Consider the following 14836-nt stretch of genomic DNA (forward strand, 5'->3'; position numbering starts at 1 on the left):
TAGGCTTTCTCCTTAGGTTCTTGATGGTTTCCTTTGATGAGAAGAAACTTTTTAGTTTGATGCCATCCCACTTGTTAATTATTGCTTTAATTTCCTGCACTTTGGAAGTCTTATTGAGAAAGTTACTGCCTGTTCCTATATGTTGTAGTGTTGAGCCTATGCCCTCCTCTAATAACTTCAGTCTCTGATCTAATTTCTTAGCCTTTGATCCATCTCGAGTTGATTCCTGTGCATGGTGAGAAGTAAGGGTTTAGTTCCATCTTTCAACAAATGGATAGCCAGTTCTCCTAGTACCATTGTTGAAAAGGCTGTCTTTTCTCCAGCATACAAATTTGGCCCCTTTGTTGAAGATCAATTGACTATAAGTGTGTGAGTTTGTTTCTGTATCTTCTATTCTGTTCCATTGGTCAGTATGTCTGTTGTTATGCCAAAATACCATGCTGTTTTTACTACTTTTTTTTTTTTTTTGGTGGTACTGGGGTTCCTGGAAACCCTTCTACCTCCAGGCTACACTCCCAGAACTATTTTTATATTTTTATTTGGAAACAGGGTCTCTTAAGCCAGTGAGGCTGGCTTTAAACCTGCGCGATCCTCCTGTCTCCGCCTCACAAGCACAGAGATTACAAGTGTGTGCCACCATGCCCAGCCTTACAACTATTGCTCTGTAGTATTATTTAAAGTCCGGGATTGTGATGCCTCCTGCATGGTTCTTGTTGCTGAGAATTGCTTTGGCTATTCTGGGTCTTTTCTTTCTCCATATAAAATTTATAACTGATTATTCTAGGTCTATGAAGAATGTTGTTGGTATTTTAATGGGAATTGCATTGAATCTGTGGATCAATTTTGGCAGAATGGCCATTTTGATTATATTTATTCTGCCTATCCATGAGCAAGGGATATCTTTCCATCTTCCAAGGTCTTCTTCAGTTTCTTTCTTTAATGTTTTGTAGTTTTCTCCGTAGAGGTCTTTTGCATTTTTGGTTAGGTTTATTCCTAGGTATTTTATTGGTTTTGAGGTTATAGTAAATGAAATTGTTTTATTTCTTTTGCTGTAGAGTCATTGTTGGCATAAAGAAAAACAACTGATTTCTTTAGGTTGATTTTGTATCTGGCAAATTTGCTGAATTGGTTAATATAATAAGCTCCAGAAGTCTTTTTTATATATATTTTTTTCTTTTTCTGTTTTTTTTTTTCATTTTTTCTTTTTTTCACAGAACACTGTTTGCAGTAGAGGAAACTGGCATTGCAGTTTGGTGATATAATGGCTTGTTCACATAAACCAGTACATGTTCATCCTTTAGCGTAAAAAGCCCTAATGGCACATACCCTATTGAAATTCAGGACATCTCCAATATTTTCTCTCTCTGTTTTTCTTTGTCATTTTTTAAAAATAAACATTTTCAAGGTTTGTCCAAAAGAAGGCCATATAGGTTCTTAGCTAGCGGAAGACAGTTCAGAACAGCTGTTGTACACTTGGACTGTCACCTTCTCCAGGCTGGCAGTTGATATCTTATTTTTTTCCAACTCATTTTTATTTAAAAAAAAATGCTCCAACTATCAGTTTTACAAAATCTCTAAGGGAAACACAAGAGCAAGGTGCTGAGGTAAAAAACACCTGAGGTAGCTTTTTATGTGTTTTTTCTCGTTAAAAAAAAATCTAAATTTAATGCCCTGGGCCAACAACCTTGTGTAATTTGCTATTTCCTCTACAATTTTTTTTTAAAGAAAGAAATCATTTTGCTGAATGCTGATGGCTTATACACCAAAATGTAAAAAGACAAAATACATTCTTTTTTTATGGAATTTTTCTTTGTTTGGCTGGCTGGTTGGTTTGATAGGTTCCTGTTTTCCTCTTCCAAAATGCTAGGACAAGTACCATGGACTCTTGTTCTTTTGAGTAACCAAGTGTAAGTTGAGGCTGGTTTGTGTGTTTCACGTTTGTTCCTTTGTGATGCGATACTCAGAGCACTGCTTTGCCTGGGGGGAAGGGGGTGCATAGATACAGAGCATTAAGACAGAGGGATGAGGGAATTCAAAAGAACAGGGATGGAGAAGGGGAGGGAGGAAGGGAAGAGAGAAACAGAGAGAGACAGAGAATTATATAGCAGTATGCAAAAAAAACAGTTTAAAACCTGTGAAGCAAAGAGAAATGGGTATGTGAGCTAGACAAGGATGAAGAGGGACAGAGGCCCCTCTTGGAGACGGTATCCCTTCTGTTGACAGACACAGGTGATCCAAAACTGCCGTAAGTGTCCTTCGATGGGATTTCCCTGGGGGTGAGTTCTGGGGTGGGTGGCCTCAAAGTTCCTTTTCTACACCATTAGACCTTCCAAGAAAGACTTTATTCTTTAAAGTCTAGAAAAGCCTGCTTTCTCTTTAAAAAGAAAACAAAATTAATAATTGAGTATAAACTGGAGTTATTTATTTGATATATTATTTCTAAAATATATTAATGCTGCAGGCACCCTGTGTAACCCACAGACCACATTATCTTAACATCTTTCCGACCCTTCTAATATGTACACACATGTACAGAGACAATTTTCCATGTAAAAGAAAAGGCTGTGAATTTTGCTTTGAACATGTTCACCTATGTTAGTTCAACTAAAAGGGATAGCGTCATGGGAGTTAGGGAGAGATTTGAGTGGGGGTGAATGGCTGGGAAGCCTGAAGAAGCCAGGAAGGGAGGCAGCCGGGCCAGTGGTTCTGGGGAACTGGGCTCCCGGCATTCCTCCTCAGCCCCAGGATTCTCAGGGCCTCTGCAGGCCCTGGGTGCTTCAGCAGACTTCTCATTCCTCAGGATGGTCTTTGGTTTGCTCCCGATCTGCTGGTTGTGTTTGGTCTCATCCATCAGGTGTTGGGAGGGCTACATTAATCCGTTGTTTGCTGGTGCCTGAGGGAACCTCACTTGCTGCCCTGTGAGGCAACTCCCTGAGGGTTTTTCTGCTCCTGCTGCTTCACCTGCTGTACAATTTCCCTGATCTTGCACTGTGCAGTCTGGCTCGCAAAGAAATGCCCAATAATTCTGACGATCACTTCCTCGTTTTCATCTGGTGTTTGGTTACAAAGCACAATGACTTCTGTGCTGGTCAAGTTCTGCAGTTCATTCACAGTTTTGCCACCTTTGCCAATCACCCGGCCAGCTGTGGAAGAGGGCACTCTGATGTGGGCTTCCAGCTTTACCTCTTCTTTGGGGTTAAAGAAGTTTTCTTCTTTCAGTTTCCCAAAGATCCATCCCTGTGCCTTGAACTGGGCTTCAGGTGGTCTGGTGATAGTGACCATCCTTTCACTGACGTCTGGGCCTTCTGCGGGGGCAATTTTGATGGAGGCTCCAGCAAATCGGGCCAGCTGTTTGATGTGTGCCCATTTCTTGCCAATGATAGCACCCACAGCCTGGGTTGGAATGAAGAGGTTCACAATCTCCTGCTCTGGATAAGGGTGATGATGTGGGAACGGGCCAAACTGATGATGAGGGTACAGGCTGGAGAAGTATCTGGAGTGCGTAGCGAAAGGGTGGTAAGGGGCAGTGGGGGGAGGTCCTCGGGGCCCTGCTGGTGGAGGCAGCACAGACAGTCCTGTTGAAAAGATGCCAAGTGCGCTGAGGTTCAACCCTGGGATCAGATTGGCTTGTTGATTAACAGCCATCATATCATTTTCAAAGGCTTCACGTAACTTCTTCATAATCTCCATTTCAGCATTGGCACAGGCTTCAACTGTGCCCTTCACAGTGATGGTTTGTTCAGGGTTGTATATGCTCAAATCCTGCAAAGATGAGATTGTTATCTTGGTCCCTGTCTCATGTTCAATTTTCTTTGAATTTCTGCCTTCTTTGCCAATCAGTTTTCCAACCAAGCCATTGTGGGCCAAGATTTTCAGAGGAATCTCTTCAGCTAGTTTGGTCTCGTTGGCCTCCTTTTGCATGATTTCAAGAATCATGCGGCAGGCTTCAGACGTGCCCTCTGGGGTGGCATGGATGGTGACGGGCTTCTCTGCGCCCCCGAGTTCTTCTTTCTATGGATGTCAACCTGGGAGTGGGTCTGCTTAGTGATGTTCTTTATGGTCAAACCCTCCTTTCCGATGATGGCACCAACAAACTGGGTAGGGACCAGGATCCGCAGCGGGAAATCAATCTGTATGGCCTGAGAAGAGCCCCCAGGGGCGTGGCCTTGCTCCCGGGAAGAGTGGTCCCCACGCTGGGCTCGCTGAGCGAAGGGGAGCTCACCTCTTCATCCGGGATGTAGGAAATCTTGAAGGAGTAGTTCTCAAACTGATGCCCACTTAGATTCTCGATGGCTATTTTTGCTTTTTCTCTTGTTGCATAGGTGACATTGACAACAGCAGTTTCTGTGTCTGTATTGACTTGTTCCACATTCTCCACTGTTCCATACTGAGCCAAAAGTCCATCCAATACCTCCCACTGCAGGTGAGGAGGGATGTTTCGAATCTGAATTTTCCTGCTCCTTAGCTTTTTAGAGACTGAGTAATCAACTTCCATGATTTTCCCATGCAACTCCACTTTACCCAAGAGGGTCTCGATGGCGTGGACGGCCCAGTTCTGGTCGGGGTAGTCCACGAAGGCGTAGCTGGACTTGAGCAGGACCTGTCCGGCCAGGGGCAGCTCCCTGGCCCCGAAGAGCTGCCGCAGGTCGTCGGCGGTGGCGGCGGGGCTCAGGTGCCCAATGTAGAGCCAGTTCATCTTCCGAGCTCGCAGCTCGGTGCCCGGCCCGGCACCAGGCTCCTCCAGAAGTCTTTCATTGAGTTCTTTGGGTCTTCTAGATGAAGAGTCATGTCATCTGCAAATAAGGATAGTTTTAATTCCTCTCTTCCTATTTGAATTCCTTTGATTTTCTTCTCTTGTCTTATTGCTGTATCAAGAGTCTCGAGGACTATATTGAGAAGGAGTGATGATAGTGGGCATCCTTGTCTTGTTCCTGATTTTAAAGGGAATTCTTGAAGTTTGTCCCCATTCAATATGATGCTGGCTTTGGGTTTATTGTATATTGCCTTAATGATGTTGAAATACGTTACTTCTATTCTAATTTTCTGCAGTATTTTTAACATAAATGGATGTTGGATTTTGTCAAATGCTTTTTCAACATCTATTGATATGATCATGTGGTTTTTGTTCTCATTTCTATTTATGTGGTGTATAACATGTATTGATTTGCATATATTGAACCAGCCTTGCTTTTCTGGGGTGAAATCAACTTTGTCGTGGTGTACAAATCTCTTGATATGGTTTTGAATGCTTATAGCTAGTATTTAGTTTAGAATTTTTGCATCTATGTTCATTAAGGATATTGATCTGTAATTTTTCTTTCTTGAGGCATCTTTATTTGGATTGGGGATTAATGTGACACTGGCCTTGTAGAAGGAATTTGGCAGAATTCCATCTCTTTCACTTTCCCGGAACAAGTTGTGAAGTATTGGGATTAGTTCTTCAATGAAAGTTTTATAGATTTTAGCTGGAAACCCATAAGGGCCTGGGCTTTTATTTGATGGCAGAATTTTTATTGCTGTTTCCATTTCTTTGCTTGCTATTGGTTGGTTTAAGCTTGCTATGTCCTCTTGGTTCATTTTAGAGGTAGGTTATATGTTCTTAGAAATCTATCAATTTCTTCCATGTTTTCCAATCTATTAGAATATAAATTCTCAAAATAATTTCTGATAATTCCTTGAATTTCCCCTCTGTCTGTGGTGATGTCTCCTTTTTCATTTCTGATTTTAATAATTTGAGTTGGTTATCTCTTTCTTTTGGTTAGGTTGGCCAAGAGTTTGTCATTCCTATTAATCTTTACAAAAAACCAACTTTTTGTTTTGCTGATTCATTGAATTTCTTTTTTGTTCTTTATTGTATTTATTTCTGCTCTGACTTTAATAATTTCCTGGCTTCTGCTGGATTTGGGATTAGACTCTTTCAGTCTTTCTAGGTTCTTGAGTTGTGTCATTAGTTGTTTACTTGGTGACTCTCTGTTCTGCTTATGTGGGCACTCAATGCTATGAACTTTCCTCTTAACAGTGTCTTCTAAGTGTCCCATTGATTTTGGTAAGTTGTTTCTCTATTTTCATTTATTTCCATAAATTTTTTTACTTCTCATCTAATTTCTGATCTTACCCACTTGTGGTTCAATAATGTATCATTAAATCTCTATGTATTTAAATAGTTTCTTTTGGGTTTCCTGTTGTTGATTTCTACTTTCATTCCACTATAGTCTGAAAAGATGCAGAGAATTATGTTACATCTTTTGAATTTGCTGGTTCTTGCTTTGTGGCCCAGGATTTGATCTATTTTAGAAAAGGTTCCATGGGCTGCTGAGAAGAATGTATATTCTGTCATTCCTGGTTGAAATATTCTGTATATGTCTATTAGGTCCATTTGGTTTATAGTTTTCATTAGTTCTGAAGAGTCTTTACTTATCTTTTGCCTTAAAGATCAATCCAGTGGTGTGAGAGGTGTGTTGAAGTCTCCCAATATTATTGTATTTGGGTCTATTTGAGATGTGATGTCCAGGAGGGTTTGTTTTACAAATGTGTCTGCACTGACATGTGGGGCATAAACATTTACTATCATTATATCTTCTTTGTGGATTGTTCCTTTTAATAAAAGGAAGTATCCTTCTTTGCATCTTCTGATGTGTTTTAGCTTAAAGTCTGTTTTGTTGGATATCAATGTTGCTACTCTTGTCCATTTTTGGTCTCCATGAGCATGATATATCTTTTTCCATCCTTTCACTTTCAGTAAGTGAATGTCCTTGGTTGTAAGGTGAGTTTCTTGCAAACAGCATATATTTGGATTATTATTTTCTTTTTTTCTGGTGGTACTGGGGTTCCTGGAAACCCTTCTACCTCTGGGCTATAATCCCAGACCTAATATATATATATATATATATATTTTTTTTTTTTTTTTTTTAATTTGGAAACAGGGTCTCTTATGCCAGCACAGCTGGCTTTGAACCTGCGCGATCCTCCTGTTTCCACCTCCCAAGCACAGGGATTAAAAGCATGCACCACCACACCCGGCGGATTATGTTTTTTTAATTGACATTGCCAGGCTAGGTCTTTTGATTAGTGAGTTAAGTCCTTTGACATTCAGAGTTATTATTGAAATATGGTGTTTGTTTCCTGTCATTTTGTGTTTTATCTTCTGTTGGATATGATATTATATCTTCTTTACTTAGATGCCCCACTGATAAACTTCATCTCTTCTCTGGTTCTGTAACTTGCTTCTTTTTTCTTCTTTATGGTTTATTTCTTTAAGTATTTCCTCTAGTGTTGGCTTTGAATTCATAAATTTTTTGAGAATCTGCTTATTTTGAAACACTTTTGTTTCTCCATCAATTTTGAATAATACTTTTGCTGCCTATTGTAGTTTTGGTTGGAAGTTGTTTCTTCCATGGTCTGGATCACATCTTAACAGTTTCTCCTAGCATTCATGACTTGGGCTGTATAATCTGGGGTAATTTTTATTGTTTTGCTGCTAAATGTCACTTGTTCTTTTGTTCTCACTGCTTTTAAGATTCTTTCCTTGGCCTCTGTGTTGGTAATTTTGATTATTACATGGCATGGGAAGGTCCTTCTTTGATCTTGTCTTAATGGTGTTCTGTATGTCTCCTGAATGTGTAAGTCCAAGTCTCTTTCCATGTTTGGAAACTTCTTTGAAATCATTTCTCTAAAGAGATTATGAATGTCCTTAGTCTCTACCTCTATCCCTAACTCAATACCTTTTATTCATGAGTTAGAATGTTTCATATTGTCCTATAGTTGTTGGATGTTTAGTTTTTGTGCTGTAATGACTTCTGTACACTGTTGACTGTGCTCTTGGTTTTGAATGAGCTATCTTTTAATAATGATATTCTATTTTCCATTTCATCTAATTTTCCAGAATTTATTTCTATTGCTGTCTTCATTTCATTTACTGACTCTCTTATTGAATTCCAGATCTCATTCTGATTCCTTTGTAGTGCCTCCATTTCCTCTTTCATTTTCTGTTCAATTGCTTTGAGGCCTTTCATTATATTGTAGATCAGGATTCAGAATTCTCTTTCTTGCATCTGTTGTAAGTCAGTATTCGTGATTTCCATTTTTTTCTTCACTATTCTAATTTTCGTATTTTCAAGATTCTCGGGCTTGTTTTTCTGGTATTGTGGCATCTTTTGTGGCTATTATGTCTAATTCAATCTTAGTAGCAGGAATTTAGAGGTATCAGCAGGTAAGCAGTACTTTTTCCAATGGTGAGGGTTGGGTGATTGGGGAGGAGCTGAGGTAATGGGTATAGTAGTTTAGTAAGATAGACGTTATAATTAGATTGAGTAAAAATTTAAGTATAATAAGGTAATATCTGGTTGAGAATGAGAGAAAGTTAAAGAGTAGGACTCTTGTAGTTAGTAGAGTATTTAAGTATGGAGATATGAAATACCTTGAATATTAAACAAAATAAGAGAAAAAGGTTTTGAGAGAAGAGAGTAGATAGGCTAGAGTGAGGAAGTTTATAAAAGGAATAGGGAAAGGGGGCAAACAAACACAAATTAAGTAACAAAACAAGATACAAAAGCTGACTATCACATATCAAAGACAAAAAGCAACCAAAGGAGGAAGAGTAAGAAAGAGAAAAAAAGGACAAAAAATAAAATAAAATAAAAATAACTAGTGACTGTGTGAGACCACAAAGCAAAACAAACAACCAAACAAATAAATAAAAAAAGGAAAAAAGAAACCAAAACAGTCCTTCTAATTCATGTATATGGGGCTGAGCTCATATAATATCTGATCATCTGATCACTGTGGTAACTTCTGGAATATTATCCACTGTCTCTTACTTGCTATGTATCCTATTGTCAGCTTCTTAACCCACTCTCTGAGTGTTTGGACCCCTCTCTTACCTCTGACAGCTTTGTGTTTAGGTGTCAGGGCGTCAGGTGTCACTGTCAATGAGTTCTGTGCAAGTCCTGGGTTCTATGTACTTTCAGCCTGTAGTCCGCACCTCTGCACTCTCCATCCTGGACTCGGGCCTGTGTTTTACTGCCTGCAAGGGTGGACGGTGTCCAAAGTAGTCTTGGAGCAACCCCCTGTGGCCCTGTGCAGGTATCACACCTTGATCACCTTTCCTGTGTCTCTGGACGTTCTAACTGGACTAGCCCACCAAGTCCCAGGGCACACACTGGGCGCACACAGTTACTGCCAGGTCTGAAGGCACACACTGGGTGAACATGGTTACTCCAGGTCCTGAGGCACACATTTGGTGCACACTGCGCATATGGTTACTGCTGGGTCCTAGAGCACACACTGGGCCCACACGGTTACTGCCAGGACCCAGGGCACACACTGAGCGCACACTGGGCACACGGAGTTACCACCAGGTCCTGGGGTACACAGTAGGTGCACATGGTTACCACCAGGTTCCAAAGCACACATTGGGTGCACAATGGGCGCACACAGTTACCACCAGGTCCAGGGGCACACATTGGGAGCATACCAAGTCCCACAGCTTCTCTGGGCACACACAGATACCTGGCTGTCTTGGTCCGGGTGTCTGGAGGAATTGCTGTGCCACTGCGAGTGCCGCCTTTGGTGAGCATAAGGGCTTCTGGCTCGGGCACCGCTAGCCACTTAAGATGCTGGAGCTCTATGGCCACTTTCAAACTCTCGGGTTATTTTGCCATAATGGTGTCAGTCAGGGCCATGAATCGAGTTTGGGGCTGACAGCCCACGATGGCGCCGGCAGCCAGGCTGCATCTGCAGCAGGTCCTTTTTGCATTGGATCTCACAGTTCAGGAGTTACTGGATCCCTTCCACCAAAGTTCCTGGATCTGTTTTGGTTTGTGAGATATATTTATTTTGTTTGTTGAGAGGCTGCCTTCTTGGTAGTTGAACTTTATTTATTTTAGCTACTGAGAAGTGCTGTAGCCCTAAGTCACCATTTTGAATCCCAGCTTATTCTTTATTTTGAAACAGGGTCTCACTAAGTTGCAAAAGGCCTCACTAGTAACTGAGACTGGTGGCAAACTGCAATCCTCTTGTCTCAGCCTCCCCAGTACTAAGATTACAAGCCTGCACTACCATGCCAGGCTATGTTTCCTCTAATTCTAATATTCAATGATTTTATAATCTCTAAGTAAACACACCTGGGTGGGGTTAATTATAAAGGAAAACTTCTGAGTTATGAAGCATGCAAATGAAATTAAGAACATAAAGATAATCAAAGGTGCAACTGTTAAATCCAGGAAATCTAGTACTCAAATGTCAAGAACAGAGGCCTACTGGCACACCTACTTAACATGTAGGATATAAGATGATGAAAGTGAAAGGTAAGAAAAAAAAACAGACATTAAAGTGTTAGACATCATATGGAAACCTTGTAAAGATCAAGTTTCAGCCCAGCATGGTGGTGCATGCCTGTAATCCCAGTACTTGGGAAGCTAATGCAGGAGGATCACAGGTTTGAGGCCCACCTCAGCAACTTAGTGATACTATCAACAACCTACAAGACCCTGTTTCAAAATAAAAAATAAAATAAGGCTAGAGGTGTAGCTCAAAGATTTTATCATATTCTTTTTTATTTATAGTTTATTATTAAATTAACACGACAGACAAAAACTATGAAAAAATTACAGGAAACAGAGCTATTAACCCCTGAAACAACTATTTCTACTTTTCTGTTTCTTTTTTATGTAACATATATTTTAAGAAATATATATTATATATGTGGCATTGTAACTTAACACATTGAAAACATTTATATACTATCACAAATCCTTTATGACCAACATTTTAGAAGCTTTGTAATATTCCATTGATGAAGTATGTTATCATAAAGTTTCCTATGGAATATGTAGATTATTTCTAGTTGTACAATGATCTATGAATTGTCAGATTTATTATGACCATGAAGACAAGATTTTTTAATATTTAGATTCAATTCCTCTGAAAAGAAATCATAGATATAAAATTTCATAGTTAGGATAAATACTCAGTAAGTGTACACTAGTACAGTCATATTAATATATTGAAATATGTTTATACAAGTTAGTAAATAGTCACTGCCCATTGTCTCCTAAGTGTTTCCTCCCTTGGACTACCTTGACATCTCCAGGGTACTAAAACTAAAGGGTTAGCATGTACCCACATAAAGGAATTCTAGGACCTGCAACCACATGGTGACCAGTGCTTCTTTTGTTGGGAGATATTTGAAGGTCCAGAGTTAGAGGCATTGATATAAATTATGACATTTTTATAAATTAGCTTAGTTTAACATCTCATTTAACTTATATTATGTGTTGGAGATGGTGCTATAGCATTCAAAGAGGCATGACATTACTTCATCCAGTTCATCCTCCTCTAATCACTCTGGGCCAGAAATGCTTTGTGAAGTTGCCCAGATAGTTCCCAGGCCCACTCCTCCATCTCCTCCACATCTCCTATTAGAGTATATCTTTCTTTCCTGAGATGCATTACTTGGCAGAATCTCTTTTTTCTTTGCCACTTTATCTGTCACCTCTGCTTTAATAAATATTAGTCCCTAGAGAGATCTTCCCTTTCTTCTCCCCTATGCAGAAAAGAGTTTATAAAATGTTTTGATTTGTTGTTCATGTACAGACTACATTTTTTTTACTATTTTTCTAAAGACAATAGGGCTTTGGAAGATCATAAAAAATAGTGTTGTCAGGGATGCTGAGTGATCAGGCAACTCTGAACTCAATGAGGAAGCTGTTTTTCTCTTTCTGAAGTAAACATTTGAGGGGACCTAATCTTGACAAAAAAGAAATAATCATTCTTTTTACTTATTGGAAAAAAATGCATGTAGGCAATTTATGTTGAACATGTTTTTCCAAAATGTTGCACAACCAAAGTAATCAATCAGGGTTGCCACATACTACAATAGTCACTACTCAGTAATAAAATTTTTAAATTTAGTGTACATTCAAGTCAAGTTTTTCCAACAACTCATCTTCTCTCCTTTTAGCTCTATCAATTAGTTTTGAGATTCACTCTTAAAGCAGTAAGGAGTAAGACAGAACTAATTATATCATTAAGATAACAGGTAGGCCAGGTTCAGAATGACTGGGGATTTAATTCTCAGAGCAGTTATGTGGAAGAAATTTTAGATGCTACAAGAAGACTATCCTAAGAGCAATTACCATGTTAAAATATATTGAGTTCAAAATTTGTTTTATGATATTCTTAACTTTGGATTGGTACTGAGGATTGAACCCAGGTGCATTCTACACTACCAGCCCTATTTTTATTTTGTATTTTGAAACAGAGTCTTGCTAGGTTGCTGAGAATATCCCTAAGCTGTACAGGCTGTCCTTAAACCTGAAATTCTCCTGTGTCCGCCCCCCCCAAGTACTAGAACTACAGGTATGTGCCACCACACCTGTGTTGTTTCTGTTTTTAAATGAAAAATATATGGCCATCTCACCTGAAACTCTTTAAATATCATTAAAAGAGGGAAACATTTCCTGCATCCATCAGTGAACACAAACTTAGGTAATTCATGTAGTAAATAGAATATGTAGCCCACAGGTACTTTGTAATCTAGTTGGCAAATGAAGATGATTCAAAATTGTATGCTAAGTGCCAACTAGGAGAACTAGCTGTAATAATGCTCAAGTGTCATGTATACTGGACCTTAAAAGGTAAGGAATGAACATGTGAGAAAGGGAAAAGGTGAGTGTACAATTATATTCTACAATATATGAAACTGAGATATAAATCTTCCAGGAGTCATTCTTTGCTACTCTAAAGAGGGGCAGATAGAGATATACTTAGCCTAGTAAAGGACTTTGAATGTTCAGATTGGGAAATTGGGTACTTCTCTGAAGTCAATAGGAAGTCAACAAATAGAAGAGCAGCCAGAAGGGATTCTTAAATAAAATTAAAGTGGTTTGTATGCAGCAGCTCTAAAAAAAAAAAAATAGCCATGTAGTATTGTGATAGTCCAAGTAAACAATTGAATGGTTGTAACAAGGCTTTTCAGCTCCCTAGAGATCAAGAAAATACAGATAGTCTTTGTATTCTTGTCAATAAGCAGATGGGAAAAATATGGTAAGAAAAATAGAAGAAAAATAATGAAGTCCCTTATTAGAGTGTCTCTTCCCTACCCTGCCCAAACTGCTTTTAAGTATTATTGCTGCTCTTGGTCCTGCCACAGCAGACTCATTCTAGATTTATCTAACAAAAGGCCCTCTAAATGTTCATATTTTTCTATTTTAAATAAACAAGTACAGAATTTTTAAAGATATGGGCATCAAAGTGTTAGGAAAGCAACATGCCCAAGTGCCCCCACATGCCCTTGCTGAATATTCTGACTGTCCCTGCAGAAAATTCTATAGCTGTTCATACAGGCAATTAGGTAGGTATACAGGATGACATCTGTGTGATTTAATATTTAAATACTTTACTAAAAAATATTGCCGGACAGAACATGTCAGCATCATAGACTAACATCTTAGAGAATAAGGACAAGAAATGAAGTTATTCTAGACAAAGGGACATGCCCTTTGGAATTATTACTTGGTGATCAGTACTGACGCAAATGCAGGGAGCAGAATGCAGATATGAGTACTCCATATCTATGATTGATTCTAACAATACCCAACCCATTCTCCTTTTTCCTGCATTGATTTTCCCATCTAGAAGGCCTAAGTAGTTTCATCTAATGGTAGCAATTCTACTATATGGCCTGGGCAACTCCAGCCTCTTGCTTCAACAATGCTTAGCTTCAGTGGTTTCATATGAAAGATCGCAGTCTATCAGCATAATGTGCAATTTGTAGAATTTGTCATTGGTTATTGGATAAGAAATATATTCTGAAGGTTCATGCATTGGAAGTTTGGTTCCTAATGCAGTAATGCACAAAGGCAGGGCTTTGGGGAAGTGATTGGATTTGAGACTCTGATATCATCAATAGACTTAATCCACTAATGGATTTATAGCTGATTGGACCACTGGGAGGTGGTGGGAACAAGTTGAAAAGACCTGGGGACTATATCCGGTCCACAGTCAATCTGTCTCTACCTCTCTCTCTTTCCTTCCATGAGGTGAGCAACTTTTCTCCACCATTCTTTTTTTTTTTTTTTTTTTTTTTTTGGCCTTAACATTCTGCCTTCCCTCAGACCCAAAGCAATGGAGCCGCTGACTATAGACTTGAACCTCTGAAATTGTGAACCAAAATAATTTTTCTTCCTTTAACTTGTTTTTCTTAGGAATTTTAGCACAACAATGAAAATTCTACTAACACACCTATATTATCTCTATCATGGCCTACCCAGGCAGTGAGAGGGGCACCTTGGATCATTGTAAGTTCTACCACTGTGCTCCAACCCACAACACCTGATCCATCTGACTGGGAAAAAAAGTGTAGTGATGATTAGATATGTGACCATGATGAAGCGCACGTGCGCGCGCGCACACACACACACACACACACACACACACACACGCACACACACACCCCTTTTATACCTAAAGAGGAGAGACTTCAGCCTCTGAGAAGTATTGGGAAGGAAGAACAGTTATTGATCTCCTTTATACCCTAGGTCTTGTCCCAGTGCTTGACAAAACAATCACATAGTCTTGTCAAATCAAGCAGGATGTGATTTGTCCCTAAGCGTTTATGAGTTGGAAGCATGTTCCTCAGTGTGGCACTGTAGAGATGGTGGACCTTTAATAGATGGGGCCTAGTGCAGGGTAATTGGGTCATTGAAGGTGCTGCCTTCAAAAGAAATTAAAATACTTCTTTTGGAACCTCTGATAGTATGAGAGGTTGTTATAAAAGAGAAATACTGGCTCCTTCAGACTCTCATGTTTTCTCTCTTGCCACATGATCTCGCCCTCT

At 39.4% G+C, this 14836-nt stretch overlaps 1 protein-coding gene across 1 annotated transcript; it reads right to left on the bottom strand.

Annotated features, from left to right (window-relative positions):
- Window positions 1-2904: 2904 nt before the first annotated feature.
- Window positions 2905-4696, bottom strand: LOC308258469 (insulin-like growth factor 2 mRNA-binding protein 2; the record flags this gene model as incomplete). Its single annotated transcript, XM_080689083.1, is given in 3 exon segments — window positions 2905-3995; window positions 3998-4207; window positions 4210-4696. Coding segments are annotated over 3 exon segments (1788 nt in total).
- Window positions 4697-14836: the final 10140 nt, after the last annotated feature.

The sequence above is a fragment of the Muscardinus avellanarius genome (assembly GCF_963383645.1).
Source record: "Muscardinus avellanarius genome assembly, chromosome: 2".
NCBI lineage: Eukaryota > Metazoa > Chordata > Mammalia > Rodentia > Gliridae > Muscardinus > Muscardinus avellanarius.